Source organism: Diadema antillarum, unplaced genomic scaffold, assembly GCF_040938485.1.
Source record: "Diadema antillarum isolate AM-2024a unplaced genomic scaffold, OU_Dant_1.0 seq00001539_RagTag, whole genome shotgun sequence".
In the NCBI taxonomy this organism is placed as follows: Eukaryota; Metazoa; Echinodermata; class Echinoidea; order Diadematoida; family Diadematidae; genus Diadema; species Diadema antillarum.
In genome coordinates this window covers 264,497-280,629 of record NW_027272270.1, presented here as the reverse complement: position 1 = coordinate 280,629, position 16,133 = coordinate 264,497, and the positions used below count along the sequence as shown (strand labels likewise).

General features: G+C 36.7%; 1 protein-coding gene across 1 annotated transcript; it reads right to left on the bottom strand.

Moving 5' to 3' along the window:
* Positions 1-7,109: 7,109 nt before the first annotated feature.
* On the bottom strand, positions 7,110-15,953 carry LOC139710531 (15-hydroxyprostaglandin dehydrogenase [NAD(+)]-like). Its single transcript, XM_071622466.1, has 7 exons — positions 15,636-15,953; positions 14,879-15,005; positions 13,297-13,403; positions 12,346-12,442; positions 11,172-11,248; positions 9,289-9,440; positions 7,110-7,750 (listed from the first exon to the last, which is right to left on the bottom strand). Exons 1-7 carry the CDS (start codon positions 15,726-15,728, stop codon positions 7,624-7,626), a joined length of 780 nt encoding a protein of 259 aa, XP_071478567.1. The 5' UTR covers positions 15,729-15,953; the 3' UTR covers positions 7,110-7,623.
* Between the last annotated feature and the right edge of the window lie 180 nt (positions 15,954-16,133).

Genomic DNA, 16,133 nt, shown 5'->3' with positions numbered 1-16,133 from the left:
TTAGTTAAAAACATGTTCCTTCATATCTCTGCAGTTCAGTCTCTCTGAGACCACTTGTGATACACCAGTAACAAATATGTTTCTGGATGTATTTTCTGAGGACTGTGCATACATGTGGGTTCACACTTGGGCATCAGATATCACGCAACCTTGCATTAATGTGTGACTTTGCATTCACTACCAAAGCAATTAGATGTCATCGAAAGAGATTATTATTTTTTCTTTTTTGTTTAGGCCAGAATTTTAAAGCTGTGATTCTAAGCTTAAAACTGAAGTGGGCCCCTGCAATTTAGCACAATGGCACACTCCTAACTAACTGAAATGACTGATAGAAAACTCAAACTCCTGGAATTTTGCATCATTTTTTTTCTTTCTTTTTTTTTTTTTTTTTTTTTTTGAGGGGGGGGGCAATTTTGAAAAGGGATCAGTCCATGAAGTGCAATGACCCAGGGATCTATAATTCCATGGCAACCACAATATAGGAAGTACAGTGTATTTGATTATCTTGAAACTCGCCATACTCACGTACTACATTCTATTCATATTAGTTTCAAAGTAGAGCCTAAGTGCTATTACTGAAGGTTTTGAAAGTTCTATAGGGTTTATATGGGTTTACGTATAGGGTTTTTATGTTCCCAGTACCTCAAGAATGGACAATGGAGAAAAACAATGTCAGAAAGAAGGCATTCTCCAGCAAATATCAACGTTGTTGGCCAAAAATCAGAGGGAGACATGTGTTTTGAGGCTTTCTTGGAAAATCAACCATTCAAACTCATCATGGTTGATATGATGCCAGGTCTCATATGGTCTTTAAACTAGATTTGGATGAATACCAACATGGCCTAATCCTGATGTCACTCTTTCTCCCTGATATTTCATCCCATTAAGTAAATTCGTTAGAAGGCAAGTATGAATTTGTTTACTGAAAAGATATATATCCATGATATGGTATGTTTCACAAACATTTCCTTGGAGGACAAAGACAGGTAGACCCACAAAACATCTACTCTGTGTCACACATGCACACCCGAGTCTGAAAATGAGGCCTGTAAAATTTGATGATGTGTGACATGCTCTCGGAACCTAACCTATTGCCTCTAGTGTACAGCAACAGAGATGATACAAGGCATGGTTGTATGGTTCCACGAACCCAAGGGGTAATGCAGCTATATGCAGCTGAGAATAGTTAGGTGGATCCTCTTTTCATATGTCAATATTGAATCTCCATGCAAACACTTGGCACAATATCTCCCCATTTGTTGACATGGAGGTCTCTTTCTTATACATCTAGTGTTAATTTCCATGTGGCTCCGATACAAAAGCTATGAGCCACACAACACATCAGTATTTCACAGAGAAAACCCACAATGATTTTATCCTACAACATAAGATGGATGTCAAAGAACAACACATAATATGGATGGCTGTACTATGTCATGAATAATATATCCTATATTGAGGCAAACTCAGATTTAAATGCATTTGGAGGAAGAGATATCTAGCCACATACTTTAGAGGGAAGGTATTGTTTTGAAGAATCCAGGCAATTATAGAATCATAAATGGCAAAGTGTGAAACTTATGTGATTGGGGGATTGTCATTGTTGGAACCTGTGTTGAGGGTATCAAAGTTTACTGTACAGAGAGAACTCCTCAGATAGTTTGGCACTAGGCTTGCTGTGTGTCAGTCTTTTGTTATAATTGACAATGAAAGAGACCTCAACGTGCTGTTACCATGGCTACCAAGGTCAGGTGGAGCAAAGTTTGCCCAGTCATTGTGTGTGATTGTGTGTGATGGTATATGTCTAGGTGTGTGTGCTTGTATGTGTTTGTGTGTGTGCTTTTGTGGGTGTGTTTCCCACATTTTTCCATGTGAAGAAGTTGTAGCTTGCACTGATATTAGTGATTCCCCTCACTCAGTGACTATCTCTTAAATCAGTTAATACAGCAATTTTGTTATGCTTGTGTGTGTGTGTGTGTTTGTGTGTGCCTTGTTTCAATGCTATTACTTGAGAGTACAGTGTACGAACAGTACTGGATACTGGGAGATGGTTGATCACCTCGTGAAGACTAAAACCACCATCCCACCCTCATGGTCTGGACAGCAGCTAGAGTGGAATGGAGGGCTATCAAGACTTCTCCTTACCCAGGAAGTACCGTGGCTCAAGAACTTTCACTTTCAATGTCAGTATGTCACATCTCAATTTTACAGACCAGACCACAACAGAAAAAAAAAAGAAAAAAAAAAAAGGAAAGGATGGGTGTGTGTACACAATGATAGCAGAAATGCAATGTTCCTGTTTACAGTTTAAGAAGAGCAAGCAACCAGTAAACTTGCATGATGATTGCATGATGGGTGTCGGCCTGTGTTTACTGTATGTGCAGAGCTGGGTATCGGTATGGATGTTGGGGATCTGAAACCCACTGTGTTTTACGAAATCTTGTGCTATAATTATACTGTCAGTGTGTGAAGAAAGGGGTTGATATTGGATGCCAAAGTGAACGAGTGGAATCAGTTCCATAGTGGAATTAACCCGTTCCATACTGAATACCAGATTTCCCATAGACTTAATACACAGGCCACCAGGTTCCCGTATGGAAGAGGTTAATGGAAGAATGCACACAAATGAACAAAGGTCACGTGCTGGCAAGAGTAATCTCATGGTAACAATTATTGATGTGACGTTACAAAGGTTTATTTATGTGTTTTCTGTAGTGCAATCTTAAGACATTTTCTAATGGTGCAACTTAAAGAAAAGTTATACTGAATCAAAAATTTCATGATCTGTACAAGCTATATATTTATTCTTGATAGTGCAATAAATGCTATAGCTGGCTATTAGTTTAAAAAAAAGTGACTGATATCCGAGTTGTTAATGTACATGTATATTTGGTATGTCATTACATATTTGTGTGTACCTACATACAAATGTATGTGTGTGTGTGTCTGTGTCTGTGTGTATTTTTGTTTTAAATCACATCTTCTTGTCTAATATTCTAGACATGAATATAACCCTAGGTTGTTCCAAAGGGTCCACAAGGATTGCAAACAGCTTCACTAATTTGTCAATCTACCAGTAATTTTCTGTGGATTCAAATAATTGTGCATGTTTTAAACAACCTCCATTTCCAAAGAACCCTTTCTCATCAACTGCTGTCTAAACCTGGATGTATTAGGCAGGGTCCTGCCATGGTGGTGACATAGTCTTCACTTAACCCGTTGTAGACAAGTCCCGAGAATCGCGGGCAAGTGTCTATGGGAAATGCATGTTATAGCAAAATGAGTCCGTCCTCAACAGGTTAAAATGACTAACACCTCAACAGGTGGCAGCAGGAAGGGAATTTTCAAAATGTGGAGGTGGAACATACAATACAGCAGTGCTGAATTATTATCATGCATCCACTGAATGAGCGATAAAGGGTGAAATCACAGGAAATGATGACTCTTGTGTTGTCTGGGATGTTTTGTAGTCGCCTCTCATTCCCTGAAACAGATTCTAAAATCTCTATGTATGGTACATCAAGCGGGGCCCAATTCCAGTCCCCCCTCCCCTCCACCCCCGCCCCGAGTCAAGAAGTTAGATCTAGGCACATGAAATTTTTGAATAAAGTTTCACAAAGATTTTGTTGTACAGAAACAAACATCCAACTTTACAAGCACATAAAGTGTTCTAGTCACAAATCATTTATTCTGAAAGGTATTTATGATGCATGGTGCCAAATACACAGTGTTAATATCAATGTGATAATAATATGTGAATGTATTATTTGCAATATGAGCATACGGTGCTTTTGGGAGTAACTGCTATTGCATATAGTATATGAATCACATTGTGAAAGAAACAATCTTTCTTATCACAATCACATGTGTATTACACTTAAACATTTACGAAATTGTACAATCCTTACTCAAGCCTTATTGAAATTGAAATCAAGGCCAGACAAAATTACTGTTTTCATGTCTATCAAGATGAGACTCGCTTGTAAAAAATAAATATAAAAAATAAATTAATCAATAAATTAATTAATAAATTAGACTGATAATAATGATTATTAAAAAAAAAAAAACTTTACTATTTATCACCCTGTAACAAATCATGAAATACTATGTTCTTGAACATGCAACACTGGAATGTAGACAGGGGGTTTATTTCATTACTTTTGATAGCAATATAAAATCCATTATCATATACATATGAATTAAGTTTGTACTTCGAAGTAGAACCTTCAAGCTGAGGTACATTCTTGACAAAGGGCCCCAAATAATTGTGCTTCTCATATCATGGTTTCATTAAATTTGGTCCAAAGGATGCCTCCTATGATGCAAATGCTACAACCAAGTTTCTGATAAAACTGCTTCTCACCAGCATTTGCTGACCAAATTACATGTACTATTCATTATTATTATCATTATTTAATTTACATGTATTTATCTATTTATTCATTTATTTATACATGTATTGCATTTAAGTCGGCTTTCAGATGATCAAATTGTTAGGACATGCAAGTTTTGCTGCATCTGTTCAGTTTATAAACCTTTTAAGCTTGTACTTAGACTTTGGCAAGACACCAGTGGATCATAAATAGATGTAAGATGTATAGCTTTGTAATCCTGTGTGGCTAATACCGTAAATTACTTCCCATAGTAAAGCATTCACAATCCATTATATTAAGAGTGTAGGTTCTCAGACATAGGCCCTGATTTGGGAATTCCTGGATATTCTTCTTCATCAGTGTTCTGTGGTTAAAATCTCAGACATGATTAAAAGAAAAAAAAATGGTCTCAAATGCACAGTACTGCAAGATCATGGCTTCAAACTGGCAACTTCAAAATCATGGCAACCAACTGTTACTAATTAGTGCATCAAAAACCCCTAAGTTTTCAGGACAAATCTCTGGGAGTTTCAAGTAGGCTCTCGACTTGTACTGCTTGTAATACAAGCTCCAAGAAACTGTCGCAAGCACCACCATACATGCTGAGTTCCTGGTAAAAATATCTAGAGCTAAAAATTCTTTGAAGAATTGAGCATTTAATATTGGTCTGTCTCCGATTGTATACATGTATACATCCCTCACATTTTAACCTGTGGCACAAAAAACAATGGATCTCCAACAATGATCGCAGTACCATAAGTACTTTTTTTTTTTCGTCATCAATATTTAGCATGAAACTAAAAGAATTACTTCCATTTGTCTGAAACCACAATAAAACACATCAACAAATTACAGCATGACATATTGGTACTTTCACTTTCCTGGCGTAATGAAAGAGCACTTGACTTGCCTCCTTCAGAAGGCATGGAGAATACCACAGTAATCACCCATAAAATTATGTCAGTAGCAAATCGAGTTAGTGTGTACTTTTCATATACAATGAAATTTCATGGAAATCTTTATATTCTCTATTTATTTTCTCTTTACATCATTTGATTGCCTTTGACATCACATATTGTTGTAGCCTTCATAGCCAGCAATGGCAACATTGACTGAACCAAAGTTGCAAAAAAAGAAAAAAAAAAAAACACACAAAAAACCCACATAAAAACACAAAACACACCCAAACCATAACATTTGAACAAATGGTATCGTTTTCCTCTAACTTCATTAGTTACTGTTTTTTCTAATGACAATTGTTCTCACATTTACTGAATCCATATATTCATTTGGATTGTTTCCCCCTTTTAAAAAATGTTTAGAAAATGAAATTTTATTCTGTGATTCAGGTATAGAAAAATCAAAGAAGAGCAACAAAAAAATTTATCTATCCTTTGGATTTCACCTTAACTAATGATTCTACATGTTACTAAAGGAAGCCCAATATAAACTAAGAATATTGCAAAGCCAATATTAGCTTGGGCAACCACGGCTAGTGAAACATACTGTTTGGCCAGTTTAAATATGAATGGGCAATTGCCCAAGGGTTCATGTTGGGCAAGTGGGAGAAATGTCTGAAGTCTCTATTCTCCCTCAGAAAGGCAACATTTCAATTGTGATATTTTATCATCTAAAGCTCAATTTCTGCCACATTTCATAATTACAGAGTGAGCCTGAATATGGCTGGAATCCACAGAAAATTCTGCATACTGTATACACCATATACAGTATTTAGCGAGTCTAAAGTTTTGGAAAGCTGGGCTTCCTGATAATTCCTTGAGTGGTTAAATTCGCAGTCATGCAGTACAGTAAACAAATGGAGAAATGTTCGCGTGTATTTCACCATCATGTCGAGATTAATATAGTTAATATCTTCGTGGGTGGTACATTCCCAAATACATGTAGCACCAACTCGAATCATTAGAGAAAGTGAAAATCCCAAGAAATATAATGTCGTATACAGTATACAGATAGCAAACAAGAACCTTCTCTTTCTGGTATTAAATCTTTGTCATTTGAAAAATATATCTCACAAGATAAGGCATTTGTTACATTTGCACTTCAGTGAGGCACCATAGCCAAATCAAATTTTTTATGACAAAATGGCAATCATTAAATCACTCCTAACACACATACTGCATTCTCCTGCATATACCATCATCATACCCGACAAAAAATGAGCTGCATCAAATATATCACTATGCATTTACATAATTCAGTATATTTCAGTCAGAGAGCATTAAAAAAATAAGCAAAATACAAATCAAACTAATATTTTGTGAATACAGAGTACACCACCTTACACCCATGATATAAAATTATTGCAAATACCAATATTGCAAACAACATGATGCAAATTGAAAGGGGTTTAAATTTTATAAATTGACAAGTCCAAAATTTGTTAACATGATTCCATTGCCACATCAAATCTACAACGTTCGGTATAAACACTTTCATTATATAATCTACCCCTTGAAAAATAATATCGCAGTGGCGGATCCAGAGGGGGGCGCAACCGGCGCACGCCCCCCCCTTTATTTCTTGTCAAAAACAAAAGAAATAAAAAGAAAAAAAAATGAAATGAAACCCGGAAGTGCCACCAGAAATATTAGTCACGCCCCCCCCTTTACAGAATTCCTGGATCCGCCCCTGTATCGGTAATCATAATGTCACGATACTTCTCAAAATTGGCTGGAATTACTAAATCATTAGTATTACTAATCTCATTAGCCTCGGTCACCCTGGCAAAAGATCCAGATCTTAGGGATTGCTTTTGAGATCCATATCATATGAATCTCTGTGAGTAAAGAAACTAAGATCAAATGGTGATATTATGTAAGTAGGTAGGTAGATAAGAAAGAAAGATAGAGAGATAGGTAAACAGATGGATAGATAGATAGATAGAAAGATAGATAGATAGGTAGGTAAATAGATGATAGATAGATGAATAGATAGAAAGGTACATAAACAGATACAGATAGAGAACAGAGAGGGAAATAGAGATTAAGAGAGAGAGAGAGAGTGTGTGGCTACATCTGAAGTTTCGTCATAAAATGGCACATTGTGGCAAACAGCCTTTGGCTTGACTGGCAATGATCAACAGTGACATAATCAGACATATCTTGCACTGCATCATGCTGTGCATTCCATTTGACAAGAATTGGTTATAAAGAATTAATCTGGCAGAATTGCTGCCCGAGACTATAACTCAAAAAATCACTTAACTTCGAGAGCCACGGCAGGATACGGCTCAGAGCTTGGCTAAATCTCGGAAAACTTTGAAGTCAATGCCCTTCTGTGGTGTGATCCTCATTACCTCACCATGCTTGGAGTCATCCTCTACCAGTTGTGTAAAGCCTTCAGCAACCATGGATACTCTAAACAATAATAATAATAATAAGAAGAAGAATAATAACATCAATAACAATAATAATAATAATAATAATAATAATAATAATAATAATAATAATAATAATAATAATGATAATAATAATAACAATCATAATAATAATAATGATGATAATAATAATAACAATGACAATAATAATAACAATAATAACAACAACAACAATAGAATACTTGCAGGGTAATTACATAAGCAGTTACCAGAACCACTGCTTAGGCAGGTGGTGAGGTATTTTGTCTACGCATGAAAAGGCAAGCAAGACCGAAATTACGGGAATGCAGAAATATTTGCAGAATATATCAGCAAAGTTTGAAGAAAATCTGACAATATTCGTTCGAAAGTTATGAATTTCTTAAGTTTTGGTGCAGCCATTGCTTGATGAGAAGACGGCAACACTTTATGATGCAGCATGATATGGAAAATGGTATGCTAATGTTGCTGCACTCACTCAACCCACACTTAAATTTGGGTTTCATTCCCTTTACTGGTCGGATTCCCTTTTTCTTACAGTACATTTCTTATCCATGTCTTATCTTGTAAATGATGTGCCACACTGAGAGGGATACAGCTATATTACCCATATTTTGTCTATTAATCTGAAGGACATATGATTTTGTTTCTTTTTAGTAAATTGAAAATCATTTCATACCTGCAACTTTTGTTTCCTTTCATGATCAAGTCTGGTTGACTCAAAACTAGGATATGCATGCACACTCTGCATATGAATGTTGCATCTTGGCAAAATTATCAACCAAATGTATGATAAGATAATGTAAAAATATATTTGCAGTCGACTTTTTTTAAGGCATTTGCTCAAGATAATGAGTGAAGTGTCAGGAAAGCACATTGCTACTACTGTTATGGTTACATGTAAGTTTAATAGACAAAACTGTGCAAACATACAAGATTTGTATTTGTTTTTGTGTTGTTGTTTCTCCTTTTGCTTTGTGTTGTAAGTTTTCACTTTTCCATTTTTGTTTTGTTTTGTTTTTTTGACAGGGGCCTTTTGTTTGCCTTTAAATTCCTGTTAAAGGTATCAAAAGTAATTTCTAGCATACTACAGCACAATATGACACTTCTATATAATCTATTTTTGCAGGTAAAGATACTCTTTGGAATAGTTTCATCTCTTGACTCTTCCCCCCCCCAAAAAAAAAAACAAAAACAAAAACAAAAAATGAACAAACGAAACACCCACAAAAATTGAAAAAGTATATACTTCTGAAAAGGTAGTATTATATCCCCTTTTATGTAAATGCTTGTGAAAACAAATGTTACAAAGTCTTTGTGAGGTACAAGAGGTATGAATGATAGTCTTGATGGGCTAGTGACACAAAGGAGATTGACATTTTTTCTGTCACTGTCAATCTTTTAAGATGAGCTCCCGAGAAAGCAAGGACTGACTGGCAGCAAAGCACCCATATACAGAGTCTCTCGCATTTTCCCTCAGAATTAACAAGTTATCAAGGTGAAGATTGGTATCAATATGTTGTGTAAGTAAGTACTCACGGCACTGTTTGCAGCGTCTTTCCGTATATGGCTTCGGCAATAGGGTTGGCATCTACGAGGTCCCTCATACCCTGTAAAATGGCTGTCTCGCTGAAGCTTGGACACATGGCGTTCAGACGGACATTACCGTGGTTGAACACACTGTCGGCCATCTAAGTTGGGGGAAATGCCAACACTGAGATATTATGATCATCCTAATTCTCACCTTGGGCATCACTACAATCTTCATCCTTGCCATCACCATCACCATCACCATCACCATTACCATCATCACTATCACCTCCATCATTACGTCTATCATCACATCCATCATCATCATCATCATTACCATCCCCATCATCACCTTCACTAACACCTCCATCATTACAACCACCATCACCACCATTTTCATCATCATCACCACCATCACCATTATCATCATCATGATCATCACCACTATCACCATTATCATCATCATGATCATCACCACCATCACCATCATCACCATCAACATCAATGTATAATCATCACATACTTTATGTACTCTTGAAATCGATATCATTTCCTTGATATCGTTTGTCATCAAGGGCTTATTTAACTAAGGGATGTCAAATTGTACTTTACACAAATACTACCAGTTGAGATGACAATATGAAACTTACTCACAGCTGATCGGATGCTGATTATCCATTGGCATAATAGTGACAGTTACAGTACAAACTACTGTAAAAGTGGAAATTTTTGCGCATTTCGCGCAACCAGTAACTAGCACGAAAATACAAGCACGCGAATATTTTTGCATGCCACATATTCTAGCAGTTAATGTCCTGATTCCGCAGAATTAAAAACGTGCAAAATCCATCTTACCCGGCCGAGTGCGAAAAATTACTCGCGCAAAAATATCCACTTTTACAGTAAATGTTCTTCATTATGGAGTTCTTGATTCTGATCTGTGCTCTAAACTTCATGAACACATTTTGATTTGTTACTATTCAGCGTTGTCATAAAATATTAATCATGAAAAGTTTATTAAAGGAGACAAAACTAAACGTTTGCCACCAACTTTCAAGTCTAAATAAGCATAAGGAATGATTATCCACTTATTCAACTGCCTTAAGATGTTAGCAGAAATGGATGAGTAACATTCCATGAGATTTTAGTGTACCTATGCTCTAAACTAACCATTAAAGCCAAAACATTGTTTTTGTATGCCAGCAGAACTGTCGATGTATTGCTCTAAAACGTACACATAAGCATAAGAAATGTGTGAAATAATGTAATTACACAATTTCAGTTGGGAAACAATGAAAATGAAAAATATTAGCAAATAAGGATCGCCAGAAGTCCACAATCTCAGAGCTTACCCCATTGTGGTTGCTACATAATTTTTCATAATTAATTACCGGTAGCGGTAATAAACAAATCAAATCACAGCAATATCCATCGATCTTGCACGCTAGAGTGAGTCACATGCAGCCAGTTGGGAAATACGATTGCAAGGGCACAATTGATCAATGTGTGACATTCTACCTTCCCACAATGCTGAATGTGGGGTTAATGGTGAGGGCTTTTCTGCACTAAAAGTTGTGTATAATGATCAAAATTAATCCTCACTTTCTGATCTCAAAACACTCCAAAACAACTCATTAACCTGGCAAATCCGCATCCAACGGGTAAGCTTCCTAGTAGACCTTTTCAGTGTATTGGAAGCAAATGCCAAATGATGAAAGATGAATTTTTAGCCCCTCCAAGAATCATTTTTAGGCTTTAACAGTAAATAACTTGAATACCATAGAGTATCTGTCTCTTCAACCAAGGCCCTTAAAATTTTGCAGGTAGGAGCTAATAACTGAAACAAAATGGCTGCAGTATGGAACACTCAATAATAATTGATCTGTACTCACCGCAAAGCTCCTTGTAAACCCAAGAACGCCGTGCTTAGCAGCAGTATAAGCTGGAGCGAACGGCATTGCCAATAAACCTTGGGAGGTGACAATACAAACATCAAAATCTTCATTATTATTAAATTTGATCAAACTGTAGAATGTACTGGAAGTCAGCACTTGTTGCAACAAAGTTGACATTATTTATTACACTTATCTTCTTCACCATTCCTAAGAACTCTGGAGATTATTACTCATTTACTCATTATAGCAAATTTCCCACAAGAACAAAAAATGAAAAATAAATGAAAATATAAATTGATAATGTAACATATTATGTCACTACCAGGTACAATATTCTAAGAGTACAGGACCCTGTTTCATAAAGCTGTTCATAAAGTTACAAACAACTTAAGAACGACTGGTGATCAGTTCTGATGTCCTATACTTATCAGAATTTCCATAATTCAGCATAAGAACTGATCACCTGTTATTCTTAAGTTGTTCGTAAGTTTACGAACAGCTTTATGAAACACCCACAGGTACACATACACTGTAGAAGCTCTGAGCATAGAGATGAAAAATTATTCATCTACACATTATCAAGACAGTATGTGGATTGAGTGAATGGAATAATATCAGTAGAACACATCAGTGAAAGCTTGAGGAAAATTGGAAAATCCATTCAAAGTTACAAATGTTATTAATTTTTTTGTGCAGTCACAGCTGGATGAGGAGACTACTACAGTGTATGATGTCACATGAATAGAACAATTTCAGGAGAGGAAAATATAAAGAGAAATCCACAAATTTCATTTTTTGAAAAAAGTACACATTCCCCTGACTTGTTACTATTGAATGCTATGGGTAATATTATTCCCACTGCCTTCTAAAAGAGGCAAGTCAAGTGCTTTTTTTATTATGTGAAAAAAGTGAAAATATGGCGAACTGTCTTTTTAATTTCCATGTATCGTTCTACACCTGTGACATCATAAGCTGTGGTGGTCTTGTCATCCAGCAGTGGCAGCATTTAAACTTTAAAAATTCATAATTTCTGAATAGATAGTACAATTTTTCTCAAACTCTCACTGATGTGTTCTACTAATATTGCAGCATTCTCTCAATCCTTATGCATATTAAGGTGAACTTGTCCTTTAATGGCAAGTCTGAACTACCCAGTGAGAGGACAACTCACCAGCCATGGATGCAATGTTGATGACCACCCCTCCTCTGCCTCCATTCTCTTTGTCCATGTACTGACGAGCCAGATATGTCCCCCTCATCACTGCTACCTGCATGGGGTGGTGGCAGAACATTTTGAAATATAATAAGATATATTACAGGGCTCCACACTAACTTTTATTTTTGGTGGCCCAAAGGCAAACATCCAACCTTTTTTGGCGGCCCGATCAGGCTACCAACTTCTTCATTTGTGAAATTTTGGTGGCCCGACGTGCGGTTTTGGTGGCCCTGGGCCACCGGGCCATCGTTAGTGTCGAGTCCTGGTATATCATTATTGTACCTTATCACATTGATAATATGTTATCCAGCATCATAAAATCCACAAAGACTGTTGCACTGGTAAACATTCTAGTAGGCCTGATGATACATAATCTGGTTCAACTTGGTTACCTTGTTTTTGTTTTTGTTGATGTTAGTTTTTTTTTTTTTTGCGTGTGTGTGTCTTTTTTACACCTCTCAAAGAGGAATTAGACCCATATATAACAAAAAAAAATTGTGGACTGAGTGAATATGGAAATATCTGTGAAGTTTGAGGAAAATTGGACAATCTGTTCAAAAGTTATAAATTCTTAAAGTTTTGGTACTGCCATTGCCAGATAAGATACAATTCATGATGTCACAGTACAACAACAATATAAAAAAATTATGAAGAGAATTAAGATCAAAATCATTTTGTTTTGAAAATTACACATTCCTTCCAGTTGTTACTGACATATGTTAAGGGTAATGTTATTGCCCCTGCCTTTTGAACGATGTAAGTCAAGTGCTCTTTCAGCGAATTAGAAAAATGAAAGTATGTTGACTTTGGCATGACATAAATAGGACACAAATGGATGTTCTTAGTTTAACTTCTTTGACTTTTGACTTTGGACCGACATAATACTCAGGTACCACACACACTTACAAGATCAACCTCCACTGTTTTCTCCCAGTTGTCTTCATCTCCAATGCCAGCGTTATTGCAGACAATGTCAAGGCCTTTGTAGTGCTCCAGCGTCTTGGCAAAGGCATCTTCAAAATGAATAGTGGATCACAGCATGGATTAATGATCATCTTCTTACAGCTAGTAGATTGAAAGCAGCTGCACAGAGGTTGGTTTCACACCATACTGAGTAATCACTGATCTTTTAGTGGTAAAAGACAAATCTTTATTCTGCCGACCAAGCTTTATCTCATCTTGGATAGATTACACACAGGCAGTATCCATATATCCATATCTCATCCTGTTTTGGGTTGCATGAGTGCAGGCTATATGAAGTCATTGACTTACCAGTACTGGTACTCAACCTTTTGATTGTCCCAGCTTAACCGTGCCATTGCACCACAAGTTTGACAGAGTTGCATGTCAGATAACTCCCTGCAGAGCTTGAGCAATGCTATCATAGGAGCTCAGAACTATGTGTAGCGATGAACAAGGGTTGCATGAATAATTGGTGACAGTTCTGACAAAATTCTAAGGGTATCTTATTCACGATACTGATGAGTAATTATAATGATAACAGTATTGTCTGGATCCGACATGCCCTGCCCTCAGTGAGACCATTGTCTTTCACTCTTGTAATATAATCCAAGCTCAGGTAAATACATTAAGGCACCGCAGCCCCCCCCCCCCCCACACACACACACACACACGCACGCACAGGGTGCCAGCCAGCAAATATTATGTAAATGTGAGGCCAATCTTGAACACTATAGTTTTTGTTTTAATCAGTTTAGTTTGTAAGCTTGTCTTTGTTTTTGTTTATGCTTTTTGGCTGTTTTTTGTTTCGTTTGCTTTTTTTTCTGTATTTTTACAAAATCCTTGACACATTTAGTTTATTCATAAAAGCCCAGCTAGACTTTATGCCTTCCCATATGGTGAGCAAACAATTCATTTTGTTTTTACAAAGTGTATTAATGAAGTTCAGCCAAGGCATATCAGAAGAGGGAGGAAGATTTTACATGTGCACCTCCCAAGTGGAGAGCAAGCACAGACCTGGGTATATCATCCCGATCTCCCTGAAAAACGAAAAAGTCCACGATGTGATCTCTTGCTTAACCCCCAAATACTACACAATAAAGAAAACGATAACATACAAAACCAAATGCAGACTGAAAAATTCTACATAAAGTATCCTTTGACACTCATATGTAAACACAAAAAATGTGAGGGCAATATTCAATTAGCCCCGGAGGCTAGAACTTCTAACATAAGTGCTACACTCGAATATCTAATTTGGGTAATTCAAATGTCTACTACTGTAAAAGTGGATATTTTCGCGCTACTAATATTTCGCGCTCGGCCCGGTAAGAAGAGTTTCGCATGCTTTTAATTCCGCAGGATGAAGACAGTAAGAATAGGAACATATGGCATGCAAAAAATATTTGCCTGCTTTTATTTTCGCGCGAGTTTCTTGTTACGTGAAATGCGCGAAAATTTCAACACCGCGAAAATTTCCACTTTTACAGTATTACATCACAATGCTTCTAAGGCCATGTGTCTTTACTTTCTAGCTGTTCCTTGTTGGAGACATCGCAGTGTAGAAAGATGGCCTTGTCTCTTCCATATTTCTCATTCAGTTCATCCTGTGTGGCTTTGCCCAGGGCAACGTTGAAGTCAACAATGCTAACACCCTGGATAAAGTAAGAATGTGAATGAATATTCTGAAATACAAAATGGTACTTCACACTTGGCTTTGGTTGGGCAAGTTTAATAATTATGAAGGATAAGAAAGGGTAGTGTTTTTTCCCATGTTTTCTTTGTTATTAAGCTATAATTTTAACAAAAAGATCTTTCAACAAAAGATCTGCTCAAATCGATCAAATGTGACACACACAAAGGGAAAAAAACTGTTTTGTATGCACTTGGAAATGAATGCATTTCTGTTTGTTTGTTATCCTCTTCAATCAGACCATCTTGAAAGTGGAAGGGACCTGCACGGGATTATTATTTTCTTTAACATTTCCAGAATTACGGCGAGTTTTAAAATAATAAAAAAATAAATATAAAAAATAATCTCCCTACCGTGGGAGGATGATACCCCCACATCCCTTTACAGAATTCCTGGAGCTACCCCTGTTCAAGATGAGAAACATATCAAAAGTATGATGTTTGACAACCGAATTTTCAGTTTGTCAGCATAATAATCCACAAAATGTTCAAGATGTTTAACTATAAATTACAATGTTGTTGTCTTTTCTTGTTGTATTCTTTTTGCTTTATAACAAACAGGCATATCTACCACTTGAAGAAACTGCACTTACTCTTGCATTCCGCTTTAACAGCTCTTCCGAGAAAGCTCTCCCAAAGCCATGGGCGGCTCCAGTGATGAGTGCTATAGCACCCTGAATCTTCATCTTTCAGGGGAGTCAGAGAGTTGAACCTGTCAAGTTGATAAATGCCAAGACTGCTGAACTGACGAAATATAAGTACAGTGGGCAAATGGTGGAAACTCTACGCACAGAGATATGATGTACTGTAGAAGTACTGGTAGAATCTACCCGATGGTAACACAGGCAGCCATTCTTCCCAAGGACTGTGTGTACATAGAACTCTCTACTAGCAGATGTTAACAGATAAACAGTCTCCATTGGTAGGAACTTTTCATTGAATATTGACAAAATGCCGTGGATAAACCTAAACCTAGGCTAGGTAGAATCAGCCTGGCAGATTTTTATTTGCACCTTAGACCTGAATAAATAGGACAATCAGCATGCAGCATGCTTAGTACTTCATTTTTTTGTGACAGACACACACCCCCT